General features: G+C 39.8%; 1 protein-coding gene across 1 annotated transcript in view; it reads left to right on the top strand.

The window, feature by feature from the left end:
• LOC122791065 (protein lifeguard 1-like) overlaps positions 1–24,752 on the top strand; it is a 247,227-nt gene that overhangs the window by 147,890 nt on the left and 74,585 nt on the right. The window contains exon 4 of the mRNA XM_044058840.1: positions 5,217–5,291. Coding sequence (XP_043914775.1) covers positions 5,217–5,291 — 75 coding nt within the window. The remainder of the gene's footprint in view (positions 1–5,216; positions 5,292–24,752) is intronic.

Genomic DNA, 24,752 nt, shown 5'->3' with positions numbered 1-24,752 from the left:
CTGAGAACTGGCTGAGATTTAACTTTGTACTGTGCCAAGATGTTTGCTGACTCACAGAACCTTCTTATAACCTGGTGTAGTGTCACCAGCCTTCAAAACATGGGTTTGAGTGACTGTGTTAAAATTATAGAATTTAGCCTAATACTGTAGCATTTTCACAATCACAAAAACTGAAAAGTTAAGTGGCAAATGCGTGTGTTTTTATCAATCCATTCTGCAAGTGTAGGTGTTGCTTTGAAACTGCTGGTTTTCTGTGATCAATTGCAACATAAGCATGCTGCCATGCTCCAAGGATATTTTTTCTCTGCTCTGGGCTACAGTACTACAAAACAATTGGACTTAACTTTAACTGGACATTACTTATGATGCTAAACGGTGTGCCTCAATGTGCTGGGTATGTTTATAATAAGGCACCCAGTTACACACAGCTGCTTAATGCTTAAAATTTGTTTTAAACATGCTGTACAATGCAAGTCTCAGAATATGGAGAAAAACAAACCATCATCACAGGGCTTTGAAGTGGAGAAGAAATATGGATGAAATTAAAAATTCTGATGTTTGATCTTGCAGTATTGTAACAGGACTGTATACTTCTTTTTAGAAACTTCACTTAAAATTTGTTTGAATGGGATTTGCCTCAGAAGGGTTGAGTTGATTGTCATTCTGAAAACTGATGCTGACGATACAATGTTGGCTTTTGTATATCAGTATATAATTTAAGAACCATAGTTACAAAGTGAGCCACTGGCAGTTATAAATAGCAAAATAGCACAGTTAGATATTATAAAATAACACCCGTTTCAAGAACAAATGATATGCTGATAATGGCTGAGAAATCCAATCATAATTCTTTGCAATACATGGGAGCTTTAGCTGCTCTGATGTGCTACCAGTTACAAAGAGAACACAAACTGTAGGACTGTGAAATGTTTTACAGCTCTGAAAGCTGAAAGACACATAATACTGCAATAAAGACAGACAGATTTCAAGTACTCCTCTGATCAAACAACTGCATTAATACTGACAAGTTATTTTTTGTATATATATATATATATATATATATATATGTATATACACACACACACACACACATATATATACATTTTCAAAATAAGTTCCAACCATCTATATTGTACATATATACACACCTGTATGTATGTATGTGTGTGTGTGTGTCTATATATATATATATATATATATATATATATATATATATATATATATACGTGTATGTATATATACTTACATACATATACATACAATATAGATGGCTGCAGCTTATTCTGAAAATGTATATGCATGTGTGTGCGTGTTTATGTATGTGATGTGTGTCCACACATACGTGTGTGTGTGTGTGTGTGTGTGTGTGTGTGTGTGTGTGTGTGTGTGTATATATATATATATATATATATATATATATATATATATATATATGTTGTTGCTGTTGTTGTTCTTCTTCTTCTTTCGGCTTTTCCTGGTTAGGGGTCGCCACAGCGGACCTCCGGTCCGCTAATGATTGGCAGTAGATTTTTTTTACGGGTGCCAAGGTGCCATCTCGACGCCCAACCTTCAATGAAGGCACACCCATTCTACGCATGTCTCTTGAACGCCACTCGACCGCGGGGAGGACATGCAGACTCCACACAGAAGGCACTCCAGCTGAGAATCGAACGGGAGAACCTCTTGCTGTGAGGCAACAACCCTACCACTGCACCACCGCAGCTCTATATATATATATTAAAGTAGGGGGGTGTGGGGGCGGAGCCCCCCACATGGGGGGTGCAGGGGGGCTTGCCCCCTGCATTATGATGTGTCTTCGACATTTTAGTTCGAAATTCAGCAAATCAGCTGTTCAATTTTGCTGACTTTCAAACTTCTGAGAATGTCGAAGTTTGAATTTCGCGCATTTGGTTCGCGCAAATGCACGATTGATATTGTCCATTACGAAAATATGAAAGTAAACCGATATATATATATATATATATGTGTGTGTATGTATGTATACACACACATACTCTATGTACAATGTAGATGGCTGCAGCTTATTCTGAAAATGTAGACTTGGTCGCTAGAATGTACTGCTGCGTTTATATATCAAACATTGTTTTTGTTCTTTTTCAAGGTTTGCAAAATGGGATAATGTTGATTTCTTTTCAAGTTGTGTATGGAATGTTACCTCTCAACTGTCCAGAGTATGGCTCATATTTTTGGTCTGTTCCTCATAAAAGTTGTGATTTTCTGGCACATCACTTGGATGATCTGAGGATTGCAGTCACTATATAATTACATTAATTTGACTTTCTGACTTCAAATCCTTCAGTAAAATGTATGTTGACACAAACCCTGTTATTCTAGCAACTTTTTAGGTTTATAAGAGCAGCATTTAAAATATGTCACTATTTGTGGGCCTTTGTTCCCCCCATTTTGTTGGGTGTTGTCCAGATGTCTTGCACTGAGAGGTTGAGAGGTATGGGGATGTTATTTGTATTAATGTAAATGGTCTGTGTGTGTTAATGCTGAAACTTTGAGATATACCAAAAGTAAACAACATAGGTTGACTCCATCAAGCAAACCTTTTTTTTTTTAAATAATGTCTAGCTTTATTGAGACTTAAAAGCTCGTATTAGTTTTGGCACCATGACCGAGCCCAGCTGGTCACCAAAACAGTTCAATTTCACCCTGAAAGTAATGCAAGACAGTGAGGACTGTAAATCATGTCAGATGTAGTAGAATGTGTGGTGCATGGTGTGTGTGTGTGTGTGTGTGTGTGTGTGTGTGTGTGTGTGTGTGTGTGTGTGTGTGTGTGTGTGTGTGTGCACGCGTGCAGGAACGTATCAAATTACAATTATTTGCACATATAAACTCCGTTACTTCTGCCAACATTTGCAGCAGGTATTTTATGTTTGTTTTGTGTCAAGTTTCCATTTGATCAGTTTTGAAGTGATAGAGTAACACCGAAGGTACCTTCCCAGTGGAAAAATAATATATATAATATAATATGTGATAACATGACCATCATTATGGCTCCAAAAGATTTTGTTCTACTATACTATTATGTAGTGAAAAGAGTTATGCAAGTTTTAAATGGCAGAGTTTTGCATTTTTAATAAATATGTGAATGCAGGAGTTTCAAATTGTGATGATGTACATTGCTAATAGTTGTAGGACTAATGGAGAAAGCTGGGAAATAAACAATATAGGAAGCACATAGCTGTACAATAAACATATGACAGAGATAGTTAATTACTTTTTGCAGCTTTGGGCACCAGTCAGTGCAGATTTCAGAATTTTGTCTTTGTGATCCAATGCTTGCAAGTTGGGTACATAAAGTGGCATTTACAGCTGAAGGCTAGACTAACTGCACGAATAAATGCCATCACTTGGAACTTTTTATTCTTATTGTCACAACCCGCAGGCTGCACGCAAATCAGTGCATATTTATAATGCAGCATCACACAGGCAGGTTTCAAGACAACTGGCAACTGCACGTGACCTTCCTTACTTTGTAACAGTAACATACTGCAAAAGTACAGCATAAATGCTATTAACAAGTCCATTTATATTAGTACCCAAAATCCTTTTATGTTTTAGTTTTCATAATCAACAAACTATTATTTGATTAAAAAAGTTACTTAATGCCTTCATGTACTTTATCCGAAGAAGAGGGGTGGGTGGCTTTAGTGGTCATCTTTCTTTCACTACCTTGACCACCTTCTACAAGTTATTTCTTTGTGTTGCTTTGATGCTCATGCAAACCTACATTTTCCACTTTAAGTTGGTAAGTTACGTGTGCAGTTCATGTAAGGAAACAAAATCTTGGAGGATTTTATTACCAGCTCAAGCACAGATTTATACAACACATTTCGTTTGCTATTTTGGGTGAATTCCAAAGTGCATGAAATGTAGCTTGCAATTTATAGTGACCACTGCAAAAGGTGACCTTTACACAATATTTATTGCTGTTTTAATGTTAATATGTTTACTGTCAACCGAATGAGTCAACAAAACAAAGTATCTTGCCACACTGTGTAGTCCAAGGAAGTAGGGAAGTGTGTGTGTAAGTCATATCTCTCAATCTCGCACAGCAAGAAATCTGGACAAAGCCAAAAATAATGGTGGAACAAAGGCCCGAAAATAGGGGCAAATTTTAAATATTGCTCATACAAACTCAGGTGCTACAATAACAGGTTTTGCATTATTATGTATTCTCTGAAGGATATGAAGTCTGAAATTTGAATGTCTGCCATTATTTATTATTATTTATTGACTTCAGTCTTTAGGTTGCTATCACACAATCCCATTTGAGTGGGTAAGGTTACATGACTATGTATGCAGATTTTATGTTAATCAGCATCCCACTTTTTGGCCAGTTGTACCTACTTTTCATGGGCTTTTGTACAGATTTTTGATGTTTCCACACAGAAGGCACCCCAGCCGAGAACTGAACCAGAAAATCTCTAGCTGTGAGGTGCCAACACTAACAGCTGCACCACTGTGCCACCCAGCTAAAAACACTAGTCTGCTGGAGTTTTTCAACTGTTAAATGCTATTCATCATCATTGTAAAACTGTGTATACAACTTTAATAATACACGTATATGCATGCGCTTACTTGTGTAAGTAAATCTCAATATTATAATTGCTAAACTATAATTATGTAAAAGTAACTCATTACTTTAGTTAGTAACTAGTAATAGTAGTATATTACTTTTTTTAGAAAAGTAATAAGTAATAGTAACATATTACTTTCAATGAAAAGTAACTAGTAATATTAACTTATTACTTGTATAAGTAACTAGCACAACACTGGTAATACTAGAGGTAAAACTACAGTGTAGCAGTGAGGTCAACTGTATAAGTATGTTTAATATGTTGAGAGGAACTGCTGTAGCTGTGCTTTTCACCAGAAGGTTCTGCAGACTGTGTGACCACTTGTAGTGAGTAATGTCACCTGTCTTCATGTAAATACAGTTTGTGTACTACATCAGGAGGTCTGAGGAGAGACAGATGTTGATAAAGTGCAGGTTGCTTGGACCGAAAACCTAATAGGAAATGAGAGATTTATTATATTTTATATTTCTAATGGAGTGGAAACCTAATAGGAAATGAGAGATTAATCAATAACAGTTAAAGCAAAACTGCTGGGCAGTGAATGATAGGAGGAATTGGGGGAATTAAATGCTATTTTATAACATATGCCTTTTATTTTCTACTTAGCCAAGAGCAGCAATCCAGAAGATTTACCCACTGCATTTTATCGATCCAGAACTGGAAGTCTTCACTCCATCAGTGGTAAAGATTTTGCTAACTCTAGTCAAGGTGGACAGAGAAGAAAGTAATATCTCAGTTTTGTCTGTCCTTTATAGTCACTCAGTCCAAATACTATAATTTGTCAGCTATCTCTGTGAGTCCATTAAAGCATGCGCTGCAGTTGCAATGCGTGTGCGTGTGTGTGTGTGTGTGTCTTCCCTCCTCCATAGTGCATTTTTTAGGCAAGGTCTCAAGAATAAAATTTCCAACGTGAAAATATCACTCACAAATAAATTAAAGATTATGCTGCTAAAAGCTAGGAGTTTAAATCAGAAACTGCACTCTCTGGAAGCACTCCTGTCCCTGGAGGATGTTGATGTCTGTGCAGTCACAGAAACTTGGTTCAGGGCTGCAGAGAGTACCTCGGCCTTGCAGGGCTACAATGCCTTCCACACTTTCAGACCACAAAATGAGCATGCAAGAAAGTACAGTTGTGTACACTTACCATAAATGTAGATGTTCGAGTGTATTCACTGTTGCAGTCATCACATTTGGGTTATCTGCCTGCAGGTAGCCCTCAGCCGGCCTGAATACCAGAGTCTTCAGATTTCTGCATCGGATGCTGTCGCTTCTTCCTTGACATCAGGTCGTCAGGGGTATAAAACATGCAGCCGACACCATTACATCAGTTTTTCTTGCCCCAGATGTCAGGTGCCCCCACAATAGGAAGCAATTAAATGGTATGGTAAACCTCCACCAAAAAGCAAATACACAAAAAAAATAGGTATACCAACCAGAAGGAGGGGTAGAGCCAAGAGAAGACAGGGGGCTGGAGGGAGGGTAACCAGGACTGCAACAGTGAATACACTCAAACATCTGCATTTATGGTAAGTGTACACAGCTGTACTATGTTCTTCGTGTTTCACTGTTGCAGTCATCACATTTGGGTTGATTCTCAAAGCTAAGGAAGGGAGGAGGAAGTTAAAGTGCATTAGAGCCAGCTATTAATCCCTGCAAGAGTGCAGTGGCAAATCCAGCTCTGGATTTAGAAAAGATAGGCAAGTGGTAATGCTTGGAGAAGGTATGTACAGAGCTCCAGGTGGAAACTTCTAGGATGTCCCTGGTAGGGACCCCTCTGAGAAATGCCACAGAGGTAGATGCAGCCCTGGTGGAATGTGATATTATCCCCTGTGGGGTAGGTTTTCCATGATGCTTGTAGCAGAAATGAATGCAATGGGCTATCCATTTGGAAATGGTTTGCTTTGAAATGACCTTCCCCTCTGCCCCTGCAGCAACTAACTAGCAGCTGCTCAGATTTTCTGATAGGCTTAGTCCTGTCCAAATAGAATCTAAGTTGCCTGTGTATGTCAGAGAGTGCAGTATTCGTTCCCTTTTGTTTTGTGGATTAGGAAAAAAAGTAGGCAAATGAATGGACTGATTTAGGGCCACAGAAGACACCACCTTGGGCATAAAGGAAGGATTAGTCCTGAGGGAAACCCTGTCCGCATGGAAGATAATGAAGGGTTCCACTGCCATGAGGGCCTGTAATTCAGACACTCTTCTTGCTGAAGTGATGGCTAGAAAGAAGTCTGTTTTCCAAGAAAGGAATTTCAACTCTGCTGTAGCAGCTGGTTCAAAGGGGGGAAGAGTGAGCTTTTCCAATACAAAGTTAAGGTCCCAGGCTGGAGTGGGAGCTCTCCAGGGGGGTCTTAGATTTTTGGCCCCTCTAAGGAATTGCTTTAGCAAGGGGTGAGAGAAGAGGGGTAGCTCAGTATAATAATGTGCTGAAATGGCAGAGACGTGAATTTTAATTGATGAGAAGGATAGGCCCCTGTGGAGCATTTCTGTTAAGTACTGTAGAATATGAGGTAAGCTGGGCACCGCTGTGGCCATCCCCTGAACCAGGCTCCAGGAACAGCATCTTTTCAACTTTTCAGCATATGATTTTCTAGTACTAGGCTTCCTTGCCTCCAGAATGACATCCAGTACCTGCTTACTGAGGGATACTAAGGGAGAGCTTAAGAAATTAGCCTGCAAGGTTCAGGGTTTGAAGCCGAGGGTGCAGAATCTGGCCTGCCTACTGGGACAGCAGGGAAGGGGTCTGAGGCAGGTGCCATGGTTGTAGCCATGCCATACTACGCAAGAGGGGGTATCAACGCTGGCGCGGCCAGTCTGGTGCAATCAGTATTGTCCTTGGCTTGTCCAGTTTGATCTTTAGTAGAAACTTTGAGAGGAGAGGCAGAGGGGGAAAGGCATAAACAGAGAGGCGTTCCCAGGTAAAGGATAGGGCATCCAGTTTCCAAGCTTGACTGTGGGGAGTTCTTGTGCAGAATTTGTTCGATTGGTAGTTCTGAGGGGAAGCAAACAGGTCTACCTCTGGAGTCCCCCATTTGTTCCTCAAGAGGTTGAATATTTTGGGTTCTAGTTTCCATTCATGTGGATCCATGAGATTTCTGCTTAAGTCGTCTGCCAGTGAATTTAATATGCCTGGCAGGAATAGAGCTTGCAGGTGTACTTGGTAGCTCAAGGCTGTGTTCCACAGAACCATGGCTAATCTGCAGAGAGGGTACAAGTGGGTTCCCCCCTGCTTGTTTATGTACCACATAACTGTGGTGTTGTCTGCCTTTACCAATAGTTGTCCTGGAAGAATACAGTCTTTGAAGGCTGTCAGAGCATTCTGTACAGTTAACATTTCTTTTTGATTGATATGCAGGTGCATCTGTCTTGGGTTCTATTTGTCCTGAATGCACTGCCCTGCCATGTGAGCCCCCCATGCATAGTCTGATGCATCTGTTGTTAGGGTTTGGGCAGCAGGAGGGTACAGTGAAAGGGAGTCCCTTGCTGTGGTAGTAGTCCTCTGCCACCAAAGGAACTCTGTCTTGATACAAGGAATGATAGAAATCATTGTTTCCAGGTCCTGAGAATGTTGACACCATAGGCTTTTTAGATACCATTGGAGTTTCCTCATATGCAGTCTTGCATATGGAATTGGTAAAATGCAAGAGGCCATGAACCCCAGGGCTTGCAGTATTTTCCTTGCAGATAGCTGGGGTTTTGTGGCCAATAGTTTGAAGCAGGTTATCAAATAAACTTGTTTCTCTGGATTGAGGAATGCCATCTGGGAAGTTGTGTTCAAGCTCGCTCCCAGGAATACAATCTGTTGGCAGGGTACTAGGTGAGATTTCTTTTCATTGATGGTGTACCTCAGTGAGGTTAGAAGTTTCTTTACGAATGCCAGGTGTTGTAATAGCAAGTCCTGGCTTTCTGCCTGAATCAGACAATTGTCCAAATATGGGTAAATTTGAATATTTCTCTGCCTGCAAATTGCAATGGCTGGAGCTAGACACTTTGTGAATACCCTGGATGCAGCAGATAAGCCAAAGGGAAGTGCAAAGAACTGATAGTGCATGGAGCCTGCCCTGAAGCATAGGTATTGTCTGCAGGATTCCCTTATTGGGATATGCAGGTAAGCTTCCTTTAAGTCTAGGGTTGCCAGCCAGGCATCCTTGGCTAGCATGGGAAGAAGCTGTTGCAGAGTTAGCATTTTGAATTTTGGAACTACCAGAAAGGTGTTGAGAATAGACAGGTCCAGGATAGGACGCCAGGAGTTGTCTTTTCTGGGTAGCAGACAAAGTCTTGAATAAAAACCTTGTCCCCTTTGTTCTGCTGGGACAGGCTGAATAGCCCTGATATTGAGAAGAGAGAGAACCTGCTGTTGGACCTCCACCCACTGATTTGGGGGTAGGTCTGGCCAACTATTTGGTGTTGGTAGGGTGTGGAAGTGGAAGCTGTATCCTTGGGAAACTATGTTCAAAACCCATTTGTCCCGGGCAATGAGTTCCCAAGTTTTTGCATGCAGGGCGAGCTTTCCTCCTAAGGGAGCAGGTAGTAGAGCAGGGCTTGGAAGGGTTAAGGTTAAGTCATTGTGCCATTTTCCCATAGGGGGGTGGCTTACTACTCCCTGCTTTGGAAGTGGGAGCCCCCCCCTACTGCTTAGGTCTGTTCGTAGCCTGAGACTGTAGCCTGGGTGGTCTGCTGTTCCTGGGTTTGGACTGAAAAGGCCTAGAAGGGACTGAAAAGGACCAGTTCTTTGAAGGCCAATGTCTACTGAATCTGGGAGGCTGTATTTGTAGGAAATCTTTAACAGTTTGCATAGATTTAGCTTTTTCCTCCATCCTTTTGAGGGCTTCTTCTGCTTTGTTGCCAAAAAGGCAGTCTTGGTTTAAAGGAGCATCTAGTAATTTAGTTTTTACATGATCTGGCAAGTTTTGTTCCTTAAGCCAAGCATGCCTTCTAAGTACAGACTCAGTGACAGCAGCCCTGCAAAATGCTTCTAAAGCATCAAAACCACATTGCAAAGTATGTTTACCAACTTGTTCTGCAGAATGCATTAAATCCTGTAATTCTTTGTGTTCAGCACAGTCAGGAATCAATGTCATTTTCTGTTTAAGTAGCCCCATAACATGCTGCTGATACTTTAACATATGAAACTGGCAATTTAAAGCCCTAATGGCCAAAGTAGCAGAAGTGTATACCTTCTACCCCATCTGTCCAAGGCTCTAGAATCTCTATCAGAAGGGGTAGGATTTTTGGCAGCAGTAGCCTTAATGCCTTTTGGTCCTTGGGAAATGGTCTCTGGATCTGCAGAAGGATTCTTGAAGAGGAACTTGTGAGAGTCAGGTACTCTGTAATACCGGTCAGGTTTTCCGGGAGCTGGAGGTAAAGTATCTGGAGAAAGGCTAAATTCCAAGAAAGCATCATCTACAATGCCCAGAACAGCAGGGATAGCTAAAGGCCTGTGTTGAGGTAGAAGTAAGAATTCCCCAATTCTCTTTTTGGAGTCAGAGTAATCTTGGCTTTCCCAGCAGAAATGCTCTCTAAGAGTGTGCAAGGTTTCACCAAAAGAAAAATCTTCTGGAGGGGAAGCAGAGGGAATGGAATCATCTGCATCAGAATCCTCATAAGTAGATAAGGGCAAATCCTGGTAATCAGAAGGAACAGAAAAATCAGATTGCTGATCAGAAGACTCAGAAAGAAAATCAGTTCTAGGTCTCTTAGAAGGGGAAGGCTGGCTTCCCCTAATTAAGGTAATGAGGTCTTCAGCCATTCTAAGCATTTGTTTTTTAGGCATATGAGCCTGAGCCTGCGGTTTGGTCATCGGTTTTCTAGGCGTGGTGCGAGTTTTAGGCCTGGATGAAAACAATGGCATCAGTTTAATATTGTCTGTAGGCCTGAATACACCCTCAGAAGCCAGTACCTGCACAGCGGCTCTGGACCCATCCAAGGTAGAGACATCCGCAGGTTCTATAGTCAAAGAAGCATCTCGCGGCATACCGGAATTCGAATGGGTCTCAGTAGAGACCTGCAAATCAGAAGTAGTGGGTATCAGGGGCTACGGAAGCACCTCACTGAGTACCGGCGGACTGGCGACTAGCTTAATGGAAGCATTGTCGGCAGTTTTGGAACTATGCGGTCTGTCTCTGTCTTTATCCTTACGTTTTTTCAGAAGATCGGTAGTCGGATGGCTTGAAAAAGCCATTTTGGAGTACACAGAACGAGCATGAAAGTAATTAGCTGCAAAAATAGCCCGATGACGAATAATTCGGGCGTTGAACAAGGCACAAAACCGACAACGAGGGACGTCGTGGTCTGGGCCTAAACAGGGGATGCAGTAAGAATGAAAATCTCTATGAGGTATTTGCTTTCAACAGGTAAGACAAATGTTAACTTTTACTGTCATCGGTTAGAGCAAGAAAAAGGATCCCCAACGGGGTACTTAGCTTTTTTGAAGACTTTGGGTTTGAAACTCGAAAACGAAAATTTCAGGAGTTGGCCGACCGGCACTTGCGAACTGCTTCTGCTTTGGGCACCGCACAGCAAGAAAGACTGATGTGATGGCGTCGGCTGCATGTTTTATACCCCTGATGACCTGACATCAAGGAAGAAGCGACAGCATCCGACGCAGAAATCCAAAGACTCTGGTATTCAGGCCGGCTGAGGGCTACCTACAGGCAGATAACCCAAATGTGATGACTGCAACAGTAAAACACGAAGAACATCCAAAGGAGGAGGAGTATCTATCTTCATCAAAGATAAATACACCTCTAGACTGGTTGGGTAGGAAAACTCCATAGAGTTACTCCATGCTCAACTAACTAAGGGTAAGACCCCCCCTCCCCTTCAAGTCATCATTAGGCTCCCTTCAATGAAACACAAAACCCACACTGCTTATTTGGAACTACTTGAGTCAATCAAATTACAATCAAACACTCTAGTCATGGGCGATTTTAACTATTCCCTTCATTGACTGGGAAACTTATATGAGTACCAACATGCTCACAAAAAGGTTCCTGGACTTTAACACTAATGCCCTGGAACAAATAGTATGCAACCTCACAAGAGGCAAATATATTCTCGACCTGGTCCTCACTAACATGGGTGGCCATTGTACCACCACAAGTATAGGACCCTGACTAGTTAAATCTGATCACAAATCAGTCACATTTCATGTAGCTATAACACCTGAACCCCTCTTAGGTAAAATCAGGCTAAAAAATTTCACCAAAGACAATTATACCCTCCTAAGGGATGGCATAAATAATTTCCAAGCTCCTGGTCTCACACATGGCATTGACAACTATACTAAGGTCTACACAAATGCCCTTTACAAACACTTACACAAATGTATTGACACAGCTATACCTGATAGGATCGAAACAAAATCCTTAAGAAAAGATAAGCCTCCCTGGTGGACATGTAGCATTAAGTTGTACAACAAGAGAAATAAATTGTTGTCTAAGAATAAAAGGGAGAGATCCCAGCACTGGAAGAACACTGTTCTCTACTTGAAAAAACAAATAAGACAACTTCTAAAATTCTCTAAGGGCAACTTCAAAAAGAATTTAATAACCATAAGGCATTCTTCAGCTGTATCCATAACCTAAAAGGTAGGGCCCAGATGTGTGCTGAACTAGCTGTGGATGGTATCACATCACACACCCTGATCCTGCAAAAATAGCTAGGCTATTAGCCAACAAGTTTGGCAAAAATTTCACCCCCCATCCCATCCAAACATTCTACAAAGCATTCCCTCTACATCTCCCCCATCTTGCATCTCCAAAGAGAAAGTCATTAATGCTATCTCCAAGGCCAAAAATATAGTCTCTGTGGGACAGAATGGCATCCCCAGTTACATTTTAAATGGCATAAAACATGAGTTAACAACTCTATTAGGTACTCTTTCCAACCACAGCCAGGGTACTGGTTTTGTCCCTGCTGAATGGAAAACAGCAACCATCATCCCTCTTCATAAAGGGGATACAGCAAAAGACCCTGGGAACTACAGACCCATAAGCTTAACCAGCCTTATCTGTAAGGCCATGGAATGAATCATCATGGACTTTATAAATAAGGGTATAGATGATCTCCAAACCCTTCATCTGACACAGTTTGGTTTTGTCAAAGGTAGATCATGGCTATTAAACCTGGTGCATTTCTTCAAAAACGTCACCAGAGCCATAGAGGCAAATTTGTGCATGCAGCCTACCTTGACGTAACCAAGGCCTTTGACACAATCCCACATTCCGGCATCACTGATAAACTCTCCCAGTTGAATATTAACCCTTATGTCATCAGGTGGGTTGCTAACAGGCTCACCGACAGATCACACTCAGTAAAAGTTGGAGACTTTACCTCACCCAGCAGACCTGTCACCAGTGGGGTTCCACAGGAGTCAGTGCTGAACCCTCATTGTTTGGAATATTTGTCTCAGACGTTCAGGCCAAGACAGAGGGGCTGTGGCTGACTAAGTTTGCTGATGACTACAAATTAGGTGCAATCACTAAATCCTCAAACAATGTCAATATATTTCAAGAAGGGCTTACACAAACCAGTGACTGGTACCAAAGCCATGGACTCAAACTCACTGCTAAAAAATGCATTATCATCCCCTTCAGTAAAAATTATATCCCTTTAGAATATCATATAAATAATAATACCCTAAGTAACAAATCAGTAGAGAGAGACTTGAGAATGCAAGTTGACTGTAGCCTAAACTGTGTCTACTGTGGTAAGGAAGGCATTCTACGTGACCCACCAAATTAGCAAAGGCATTGCCTCAAGCGCAAAAGAGGTCATAACATCCCTGTACTCAACCCTCATCAGGACAATAATTGAGTACAATGCTCCCCTTGGTGTGTACCTTACCAGGCACCTGCAGCAACTTGAGAGACCTCAGATTTCTAACCAAGAAAATTCAGGGTCTCCAGCACATGTTATACATTGACAAACTGAAGACACAGTCACTGTACTCAGTAGCATACAGACTACTTACAGGAGACTTGTGCCTGGCCTACAGAGCAATCTCAGATCCAAACCTAATGGAAATGCTGCACATCTGCAAGTCAAATGTGACAAGGGTCACCCGCTCCAGGGGACCTTAACTTGGCCTGTGATATTTATTTTATTTTATTTTACATTTGTTGACCGGGCTAGTCTAGCTGGATATATGTCCATTTTCAGTAGAGGCCCGGGGAGAAAAGCTCCACACAATTTAAACAAAGTTCACATCTACAGAAAATACATATTTAGAATGCATATACATTTTCTTAAACAGAGAAGGCTGCAAGTTTACAAGTACATAACGAAGGTTACACATATTTCAATAGACTTAGTATAGTTAATAAGAAGTTACATTTAAGTGTTATTAAAGAGTACTAGTTGAGAGAAGAGAAAAAAGCAATAGTGTCGATGTAGATAAGAAAGGAAGATAAGGAAAATGAAATGGAGAAGCAGTTAGGTCATAAATCTAGAAGTAATATGAGTCACTTTAATGAATCCCGTACTAGCTAGGACTGTGAAGGAGAGGAAGCATAGTAGTATTTAATATGAAATAGATTTAGAGAAAAGAAGGCAAAATAAGTTAGAGAGAAGAAGTAGATTCAGAGATGAGTATCTTGAATCATTCAGGTAAAAATGGATAAGTTGGTCAGTCCGGTTTAGAACAGGGGCACATCCAGTGTGTTTTTAGGAAGAGCTTAAGCTTATTTTTAAACAGAGTAGTTGAGGGAAGTGTGGTAAGTTCAGAGGGAAATAGGTTCCAGGTTTTTCCAATGGAAATAGAAAACAGAGGGTCTCCAGCTCTATTGTTTGATTTGTTGATGTATACAAGAGATTTTTGTGATGATCTTAGGGACTTAAGGTTCTCATAGGGGTGGATAAGATTAGATAGGATGGGTGTTTTGTCAGGTTGATACAGTATTTTGTGGACGATGGTCAGTTGATTATATTTTAGATGCTGTTGAAATTCAAGCCATCCAAGATGCTTTAGATTAATACAGTGATGAGTTCTGTAAGGATTACCTGTGGCATATCTGGCTATGCTATTACAGGAGTTTTCTAGTTTTTTAAGGTTATTTTTTGACAGATTGGTAAAAATGGGTGAGGCATAAAGAAGGGTGGAGATAAGGTGTGTGTGGGCAATGGTAATTCTAGTTGCAGGAGTGAGGAAGGATTTGATCCTGTAAAGAGAGCCTATTTTTTTATTGGTAGTTTTCAGAATGTTGTTGATATGGGCATCAAAGTTTAGGTTATTATCTATGGTGATACCTAGCAGTTTGGTAGTTTGATCTTGGGATATGATTGTACCGTCATGGGATGATACAGAGAAGTCTATTGGTGGAGATTTACTGGTAGGTGTGAAAAGGAGAAGTTTAGTTTTTTTAGGGTTTAATAAGAGGCAGCGTTTTGTAAACCATAGTTCTACAGAGTTAAATGTGTTTTGCGATAGGGAGTGAAGTTCAGATACAGATGAAGCAGTGCATATAAGTGTAGAGTCATCTGCGTATTGGATGCATGTAGCTTGGCGAATTACTAGGTGAAGGTCATTGATGAATATAGAGAACAGGAGAGGGCCCAGTATGGAGCCTTGAGGAACTCCAATATTAACAGGTAGCTGAGTAGAGAGAGCTGCTGGACAGACAGATATGTCTCTCAGAAGATAACACTCCTCTGGAATAGGCTACCAATTCACATCAAACAAAGCCCTTCTATAACCCTGTTTAAGCATAGCCTGGATGACTCGATAGGAAACCATAACTTCCTACTGGGGATGTCACCTATGACCCTGCAAGATATGGGCAGTCATTACTAATTAAGATCTTGAGTTTAGGCAAGATCCTTTATATTGTTTCTCTAGAATTATATTGGGTACACATGGCTAGGCTTATAAAGACCTTTGGATCAATAGCCCAGTAACCACCTATGTACCTGTGTGTGTGTGTGTGTGTGTGTGTGTGTGTGTGTGTGTGTGTGTGTGTGTGTGTGTGTGTGTGTGTGTGTGTGTGTGTGTGTGTGTGTACATGCTCATGTGTCTGTATGTGTATCTGTGTGTTTGTGCATGTGTGTGGGCACATGAACTTGGGAGAGAGATTTTACTGAATCATACCAATTGCTTATCACATTGTGAGGACATGCTGAGTGCAGGCACACAGTTGTGTAGTAAAACATGATCTTCATGAGTTCTTCATTTTGATTTGTTCTTATACTGCAACAAAGTTTCGAATTTTAGGGGACTTTAGGCAGTTGCTTCCTGTTCTATTTCCTGCTGTCGCTGGAAGTCACCTGAACAGGACATTAATTTTTCATGTATTTACTCGGTGGTTATACATTCACTGTTTGCATGTGTATTTGGGTTACTCATTGTGAGTCACACTTATCATTTAATTGTACACAAATTGTTGCTTTAAAGTTGAATGAATCTTGATCATCTGCTGAATGTAACTATGTAACTACTTTAATGTTAAACTGGGAGCGTGTGATGCTCCTATGACTTTTTTTTTCTTTTCTGGACATAATTTGCATGTCATAATACATTTCTTGATAGTTATATCTTGTGATACCACTATCCCAGTTGCTGACATCGTAGTGCAAGTTATTTCCACAGTCTTGACTCCTTTAAAAGTGGAGCAATTCCCATCTTTTCAACAGTTATTTCCGCACTGTTCTCCAGTCTCTGTTTCTCTTTTCCTCTTCCCAAGCTGACCATTTTTGTAGTCCTACTTTCACCTATCCTACTGTCTTTCTCACAGCATTTTCCTCATCTATTCTTGTTCCCTTATGGGGCAAAAATCAACTGCTACTATCTACCCAAAGCGCTCTCTGCACTCGGATAGAGTTTTCAGATTAAAACTGCTTGAAATACTTACCCAAATGCCCACTCCCGACAGATACATCTCCCTGTCATTTCCCCACTTAATCCTTTCCTCATTACTTCACTTACTGCAGCAGTAACCACTCCTCACTGCTTAACATCATAATGTAAGGTGACGAGCATCACTCCTGCCCTTTCATTTACTTATCTAATCCACTTCCCTTCTTAGTACCAGGTGAAACACAGTATCCATGTTTAGTGTCTCCTTTACTGTGATCAATAGCCAAATCCAACTCATTAATTTAACTCCTATCATTACCCTTACTCTCTTACTTAAGTACTTAAAGAAACCATAGACCATATGTTACTAACCCTGATACTTTCCCCCTTCTTATCAGTACTGCTGTCATAAATCAGTGCTAACAGTATTAACAATAAAGAGGGCATCACTGAATATACTTAGATATGCTGCAAAGGCCAACTAAGCGACTGTAATCTGGTGTTATTACAACTAGCAAATGCTCTAATGCCTCCTACTTTAACCATAATGGTATGTTAAGCCATTCTGTTAATAGGAAACAGATTTGTATTATTGTAAATTACTAACGGACTCATGGTAGTTTGTTATAATGGGCAGTCACAGTACTTGAACCAGGATCCACTACATCATCTCAACTCTAATTTACTGGAAAGCAAACAGTCTACCTGCTATCGCACATAATTGACAGCTCAAGTAAACAAAACATCTAATCATGCACACTCAGTGTCTTGTGTACCTTGTGAAGTGTCTAAAATATACTAAAACACATGCACAGGGACTATAGGAATCCCTGTCCTAAGTTTGTTATGTATGACATATCATGGTATGGTGAATAACCCCTTATTCTTTATCAGAATTAAAAGGTGCATTTTTTATGTTGTACTATTTTGCATATTTCCAATGTTTAAAGGAGGTCATGCTCCGTTACACCATAAATAGTGTTTATAAATCCCACAGGGAAGGTGGAGTGATGAGAACGCCTCCACGGTGTTCTTTTGGTGATATCACCATTCCCTAAGCCAATCACACAATAAAGCTGATTTCATTTTATGCTTCATCGTTTATTTATAAAATATCTGTGGCACTACAAACAGAAACCCAGCACATGCATACAGAGCATGTAACACATTCCTTAATCTACATATATCAGACTAGATAGTCTGCATTTTCCCTAAGTGCACCTTACTTAGAGGAATAACACAGAAAAGCACACATCCTATGATGAACGATTTTCCACAGACTTCTCTCCTAATGACAGTCACTATACTGTAGCCTTATATGCGGCTGATTAATGACACAACCATTTCAGTTACTTTCATTTCCTAAATTCAAGGAACAGTAGAAATGAACTTAAAGTTCCTCTATTCGTGAGCATAGTGCATTTGAAAATATAAATCTACATACAGGAACAGCCAAATGACAAGCAGCATTGTGAGTCTTTTGTGTGTGACAATCTTTGCATTTTTCTTAGGGATTTCAGTTCAGCAACTTCCCTTGTCATGCAGATATTTAATTCAAATTATGTGCATTGACTGCTTTTATTTATTTATTTATTTATGTTTACTTATTACTTGTATGAAATTTCTTCTATACAGCATTTTCTTTGCATTTTGTGTGTCCTGGTCCATGATTATATTAAGTGAAGATGAAGCAAACTCTAAAAGTGTAGATTCTCACCTATCTTGGCTAGTCTGTGCGATTCTGTCATCTAATATAAAATGAATTGCTAACTATGATACCACAATCGACTAATTCCTTGCATCCATTAGTACCTAGAAAATTTCCTGATACATTAAGGGAATGAGTGACTACCTGAAAACACTAGTATGAGTTTAAGGGGGTCAATTGCAGCCAATATCCCATGAAATTCCTTGGGCCTCCACGAGGTTTAAGGTAGTGCACAGTGGAAATTCTAGCTTGGTTGAGTCTTTCTTGCAGTGATTTTAAATCTAGGGATCAGTCTTATCTAAATAATTATGGAATACTTAGTTTTAAAGCTTCTTTAGCTAAAACAATTACAATTTAAACATTACAAATCAAAATTAAAGAACAGCTAATACATATAATATATATATATATATATATATATATATATATATATATATATATATATATATATATACACGTGTGAGAGTGCACGTGTGTGCTGGTGTCTGTGTGTATATAAAAACTAATTAACGTTCAAAAATGTGTATGTTGATTGAAGAGAACAGTGAGTATATGCTCATAATAATGTCAAGTGTCAACTGGGGAAAAAGTCCAGCCAAAACGAAAGTAAAACAAAAAATTCCTGCCACTGTAGCAACTAAAAATAAAAGGTACAGCTTTCATTTTCTGTACCCCACTAAAGCAGAGAAACAAAAATTATCCAGCTATGCTGTAAAACAAAAGCTTGTACCCTTTGATATAAACTCAAACATTTCATAAAGCAAAACACTATTCAAAAACGTTTATAGACACAGCCTGACCTTCAAGATGATGGCAACATAGTCTGGTAGTTCTCCTGTCAAAATTCAATTCTGTGATAAAAAACAGTGGAATTTTTAAAAGACTTATATTTTCAACCATGTAAAAGGAGGAGGAAATGTGGCCTTGGAAATTTTCAAGGAATCTTCTCAGGATGATAAGATTATCATCATTTTGAAAAAGCTTTGGAAACTGATGGAAGCTGTGAAAACAGATGTAACGGATTGCAGAAAAACTTCAATCAGCAACATCTCTGAAGCTAAAGGAAGTTAAAAATAAATGGAAATCTTGAAAGACAAAAAATGAAATTGATGCACTGCATAAAGAAGTACAGAATAATAAAATAAATAATCTTTTTAATAGATCTAGAAGGCAGAACACAGCAGTCTTTAGAGTACTTGACAAAATAATTATGAATTTCTTCCATTCAAAAAAAATCATTCTATTATATTTGTCAAAAGAACTTAGAAAAATTGATAGAATTCTCAGACTAGAACAAATGTACCCATGCAAGCTATAATGTTGCTGCATTATTATTATTTTTAATTTATTGACATTTGTTGGCCGGGAAAGTCCACCCATTTTCAGTGGAGGCCCAGGGAGAAAAGTTCCAAGTTACATGAAAATCATTACATGAATTTGTAAGGAAACAATTACTTATAAAGCAAGTGAAATAATACAGAAACCTATCCAAACAGCACAGATGTTGTAAAAAGGCACAATACAGTAACAATGGAACATTAGCATGTAGGAAAATTATACAGTTAGAAATATTTAACAATGCAGCTCAAATTTTTTTGTGGGGGGGTAGGGAAAGGTAGATTATAGGCAACGTATTTAATGGTAGTAATAAAAGCAGAAAGTGACAGAGAAGAGAAAATGTGTTAAGATAGTTTATAGATGTGTGGACAAGGATACTAAAGATTAGGGATAACTCATATGTTGTAACAGTATGACATACATAAGTATATTTGCTATGTGAAACAGTTTTGCTAGATTAAGGAGGCTGTGGATATGTGTTGCATGTACAGCTGGGGTTATCAGTGAGATGTTATTTTAGTTTTCTTTTAAAGGAGATTATGTTGTCTAATTCTGTAACTGATGATGGGAGGGCGTTCCACAGCTTAGTTATGGAATGGGAATAGAGACAGCTACCTGCTCTTTTACTAGGTTTTGATATTTTAAGTAGGTGTTTGTTGTTTGAGCATAGATATCTGGGTGGGACGTAAGGTTCAATGATATTTTTCAGGGAAAGGCAAAACTTGGGTTTATAAATGAGTTTATGGGCAAAGGTAAGTTGTATGTAATGTAGGTAATATGCAAATTCTAGCCAGTTTAGTTCTCTAGTGGCCTGGCAATGGTAGGTGCGATTTGGTTGGGCTGATCCGAATTTTGCAGTCTTATAATAACAGGACTGCAGTTTGTGTTGCAGAGAGTTGTGGAGATTGGTGAAGATAGGAGACCCATATAGTAAAGTTGGAAGGAGAAGACTTTTTGAAAGTTTTATTTGGGTGGATTTGTCTGAGTATTGTTTGTTTCTGTAAAGTTTGCCTAATTTGAAATGAGTATTTTTTACTGCGTTATCAATATGCAAGTCAAAGCTAAGTTTGCTGTCAATAGTAATGCCTAGCAGTTTGGCCTGATTTACTAACTCTATTTAGGTTTTGTTTATGGAGAATATAGTAAAGTCTGTGGGAACAGGTTTAGATGCAAAGATGAGTAGTTTAGATTTATTAGAGTTAAGTAATAGCTGTGATTGGTTTAGCCAGAGTTCTATGGATGCAAAGGCCTTTTCTGTTAACATTTGGAGGTCAGAGAAGTTATTGGAGGTACAGATTATGGCTGAATCATCTGCATATTGTATGGTTGTACAGTCAGAGGGAACTTAAATGTAGGTCATTTATAAAAATGTTGAATAGTAGGGGTACTACGATTGACCCCTGGCGCACTCCTATGTTATTTGGGAGAAAGCTAGAGAGGTTATACTGCCATTTTAGAGATTGCTGTCCGTTTTCCAAGTAACTAGTGAACCAGGTTAGGGTGGCATCAGAGCATCCTAGTGATTGCAGTTGCTTGATAAGTTTGATGTGGGAGACTGTGCTGAATGCTTTTGAAAGATCCAGTAACAGGACTGATGCAAGTAGGTTACTATCTAGGGTGTTATAGATGAAATTTGTGAAGGAGACTAGGGCAGTAATGGTAATGTGGGATGGTCGAAAACCATATTGTGAAAGGGATAGTAGGTTGTTGCTGGTTAGATATTCGACAAGTTGTTTGCGGATGCATTTATCCATTTTAGATAGAGGGGGACAGTATGGAAATGGGCCTAAAATTAGATAGGTCATGAGGGTTTCCACCTTTATGAAGTGGGGTGATTATTGATTTTTTTCCAGAGCTGGGCACCGTGTGTTCTGCAACTGATCTATTTATAAGGATACTTACTGGGAAACTTATTGCCTTAGCACTAATTGAGAGGTATTCTGGGGGGAGATTATCAGCGGATAAGGAGCCTGGTTTCAATTTGCCAAATGATGTTTGTATCTGAGAGGTTGCTACTGGTTGAAAGTTAAAGGATGGTATGGAGCTGATATTGCCTTGAGGTATGGTGGATGGGTTAATGGGGATTGGGGTATTGCCTGCATTTACTAAGTTAAGGATAATGTCAATAAAGTTTTTATTAAATATTTCGGTGATTTCAACTGGGCTTTTGTCTGGAAATGGAGATGGCAGTTAGTACCAAACTAATAAACAGCTGGTAAATATAAAACGGAAAAATAAAAGAAGAGAGAAAATCAAACAAACAGCTGGTAAATATAAAACGGAAAAATAAAAGAAGAGAGAAAATCAAACAAACAGCTGGTAAATATAAAACGGAAAAATAAAAGAAGAGAGAAAATCAAACAAACAGCTGGTAAATATAAAATGGAAAAATAAAAGAAGAGAAAAAATCAAACAAACAGCTGGTAAATATAAAACGGAAAAATAAAAGAAGAGAGAAAATCAAACAAACAGCTGGTAAATATAAAACGGAAAAATAAAAGAAGAGAGAAAATCAAACAAACAGCTGGTAAATATCAAACGGAAAAATAAAAGAAGAGAGAAAATCAAACAATCTGTTTAATGATGAAGAAACAGTCGGGCAAGACATTAACTTATTCCATACAGTACTGAATTATAGAATCATGGAATATTAACCGCATTTGTATATCCTGCTCTTCTAACTAGAGCTTGGTTGTGTAACAGATTTTTTCAAAGACAGTGAAAGATGCTAAAGGATGTAAAAAATTGTCTTCAAGTCAATGTTGTCTCTTTCGGCTTTTCCTGGTTAGGGGTCGCCACAGCAGAACTCCGGTCCGCTAATGATTGGTAGTAGAATTTTACGTGCCGAGTTGCCAGCTCTGATGCACAACCTTCAATGAAGGTACACCCATTCACACATGTCTCCACACAGAAGACGCTCTAGCTGAGAATCGAACAGGACAACGTCTTACTGTGAGGCGACAGCACTTCTCTTCAAGTCAATAACGTTTAAAAAAAAAAGAGGTAAGATGCTGGAAACTAAACTTACAGAAATGCAATGGGAAGAAACCAGACTCCAAAACAAAGAGAAACCACAAAGCCTTCTTCAGTTACATTAGGAACCTCCATGGCAAAGCCCAGGTTTGTTCCGAATTAGTACTTAACGGTACCACTTATACTGTTCCTGTTGTCTTAGACAACCTGCTAGCAGACAGATTCAGTGGAATCTTCACCCCCTATCCCCCCCAAAAGCCCATTCGACATCCCCAATACTTGTCCTGCACCTCACATCTCTGTAGATCAAGTGTTAAAGGCCTTATCCAAGGCAAAGAGCACAACTTCCATGGGACCTGATAGTATCCCAGGCTGTATTCTGCACCATCTCCAGCAAGAACTAGCTTTGCCATTGAGGACCCTATTCAACCACAGCCTAAGTACAGGCTTCATTCCAGCAGAGTGGAGAACTGCCATTGTCATCCTCTTGGATAAAAAGGTGGTGCCACTACTGACCCTGGAAACTATCACACCATTAGCTTGATAAGTCTGACTGTAAAGCCATGAAGTGTATTATTATGGATCTCATAAACAAGGACATAGGGAATTTCCAAGCACTTGACCACACCCAGTTCAGATTCGTCAAGGCCAGATCTTGCCTGTTGAACCTGGCTGACTTCTTTGAGACTGTCACCATGGCCATGGATGAGGGAAAGTCAGTACATACAGCTTACCTAGACATAGTCAAGGTCTTTGACACAATCCCCCACTCGGACATCATCGAAAAGCTAACACAGCTTAGCGTAAATCCCTATCTCATCAGGTGGGTGGCCAACTGGCTCACTGATAGGACCCACAAGATCAAAACAGGCACCTCCACCTCCGACAGCAGACCTGTCACTAATGGTGTTCCTCAGGGATCTGTCCTGGGACCCCTACTGTTTGGCACCTACTTCTCAAATGTCCACGCAGAGGCAAAAGGCCTGTGGCTGACAAAGTTTGCAGATCACTGTAAGTTGGGTGCTGTCACTGACACCCCAAAAGATGTTAACATACTTCAAGAGGGTCTCACAGCAATAAATGACTGGTGCCAAAGTCATGGCCTAAAGTTAAATGTAAAAAAATGTATTATCATACCATTCAGCAAAAACACAGCCTCTACTGATTACCACATCAACGGCAACCCCCTAAGCATACAACCTGTGGTGAGAGACCTGGGTACTTAAGTTGACAACAATCTCACATTTGATCATGTAGCAGCAGTGGTCAGAAAAGCCCTTTACTTGGTTCATCTCATAAGTAAAGGGATTGCATCCAGAAAAAAAAGAGGTTATTATCTCTCTGTACTCCTCCCTCATTAGGCCAATAATTGAGTATAATGCCCCGTTTGGTGTGTACCTCTCCAAACACCTGCACCAACTGTAAAGGCCACAAAAGTACCTCACAAAGAGAATCCATGGTCTCCAACATCTGTCCTATGTGGACAGTCTCAAATCACTATCACTCTACTTGGTATCATACAGATTGCTCAGAGGTAATCTGTGTCTCGCCTACAAGGCAATATCGGACCCTGCCCTATTAGAGATGCTCCATATTCATAAGTCTAACTCCTCGTGCATTACCTACTTGAAAGGCCTAAATCTAATATGTGACATCAACAAAACCTGCTGGAGAGACATGTTTGCCTCCCAGAGGCTGCCCTGTCTCTGGAATAGACTTCCCATACATGTCAAACAGAATACCTAGCTGACCCTCTTCAAGTGCAACCTTGATGAGTGGATGGGAAAACAACAAATTTGTCCCAGGCATTCCACCTGTAGCCCTCACTGATGGGGCGACAGGTGCTGAGGTTTCCTTTTTGGGATAAACTCTTAGCTAGGCATGTAAGGGCCCCAGGGCCATTAGCCTAGTAAACTCCTATGATCCTAGAAGACTGAGAAAACACACACTCTCCCCACAGTCAACTTGCTGGAAAATAATAAAATTGGACTATAAACAAAACAAAGCTGACAGTGGGAAGAAATGTTTCTTTCCTGAACCATTTATAGACTTAAAAATGATTTTTTGTTGCAAGGAACAAAACTCACCATTATTAATGTTGAAAACAACATTCCCTCAAGCTAAGTCTTTCTAATTCTTAGGCTGCTGTATCACAGACATTTTCCATTTAATATGGAGAGTGTTCTCATGGACAAAGCCTCATGCTAACCAAGCATTTTGCAGACTGGCTAATGCTAATTAGCCAATGTGCTCCCCAGAAATGTCTGCAGTGCATGATTTGCTCCAAGAAAAATTTTACTCTATGAGGAAAAGATGAATGCTATCAGAAAGCCGT

Source organism: Protopterus annectens, chromosome 16.part0 (genome assembly GCF_019279795.1).
Source record: "Protopterus annectens isolate FY-2018-M chromosome 16.part0, PAN1.0, whole genome shotgun sequence".
NCBI lineage: Eukaryota > Metazoa > Chordata > Ceratodontiformes > Protopteridae > Protopterus > Protopterus annectens.
This window is presented reverse-complemented; position numbering and strand designations above follow the sequence as displayed.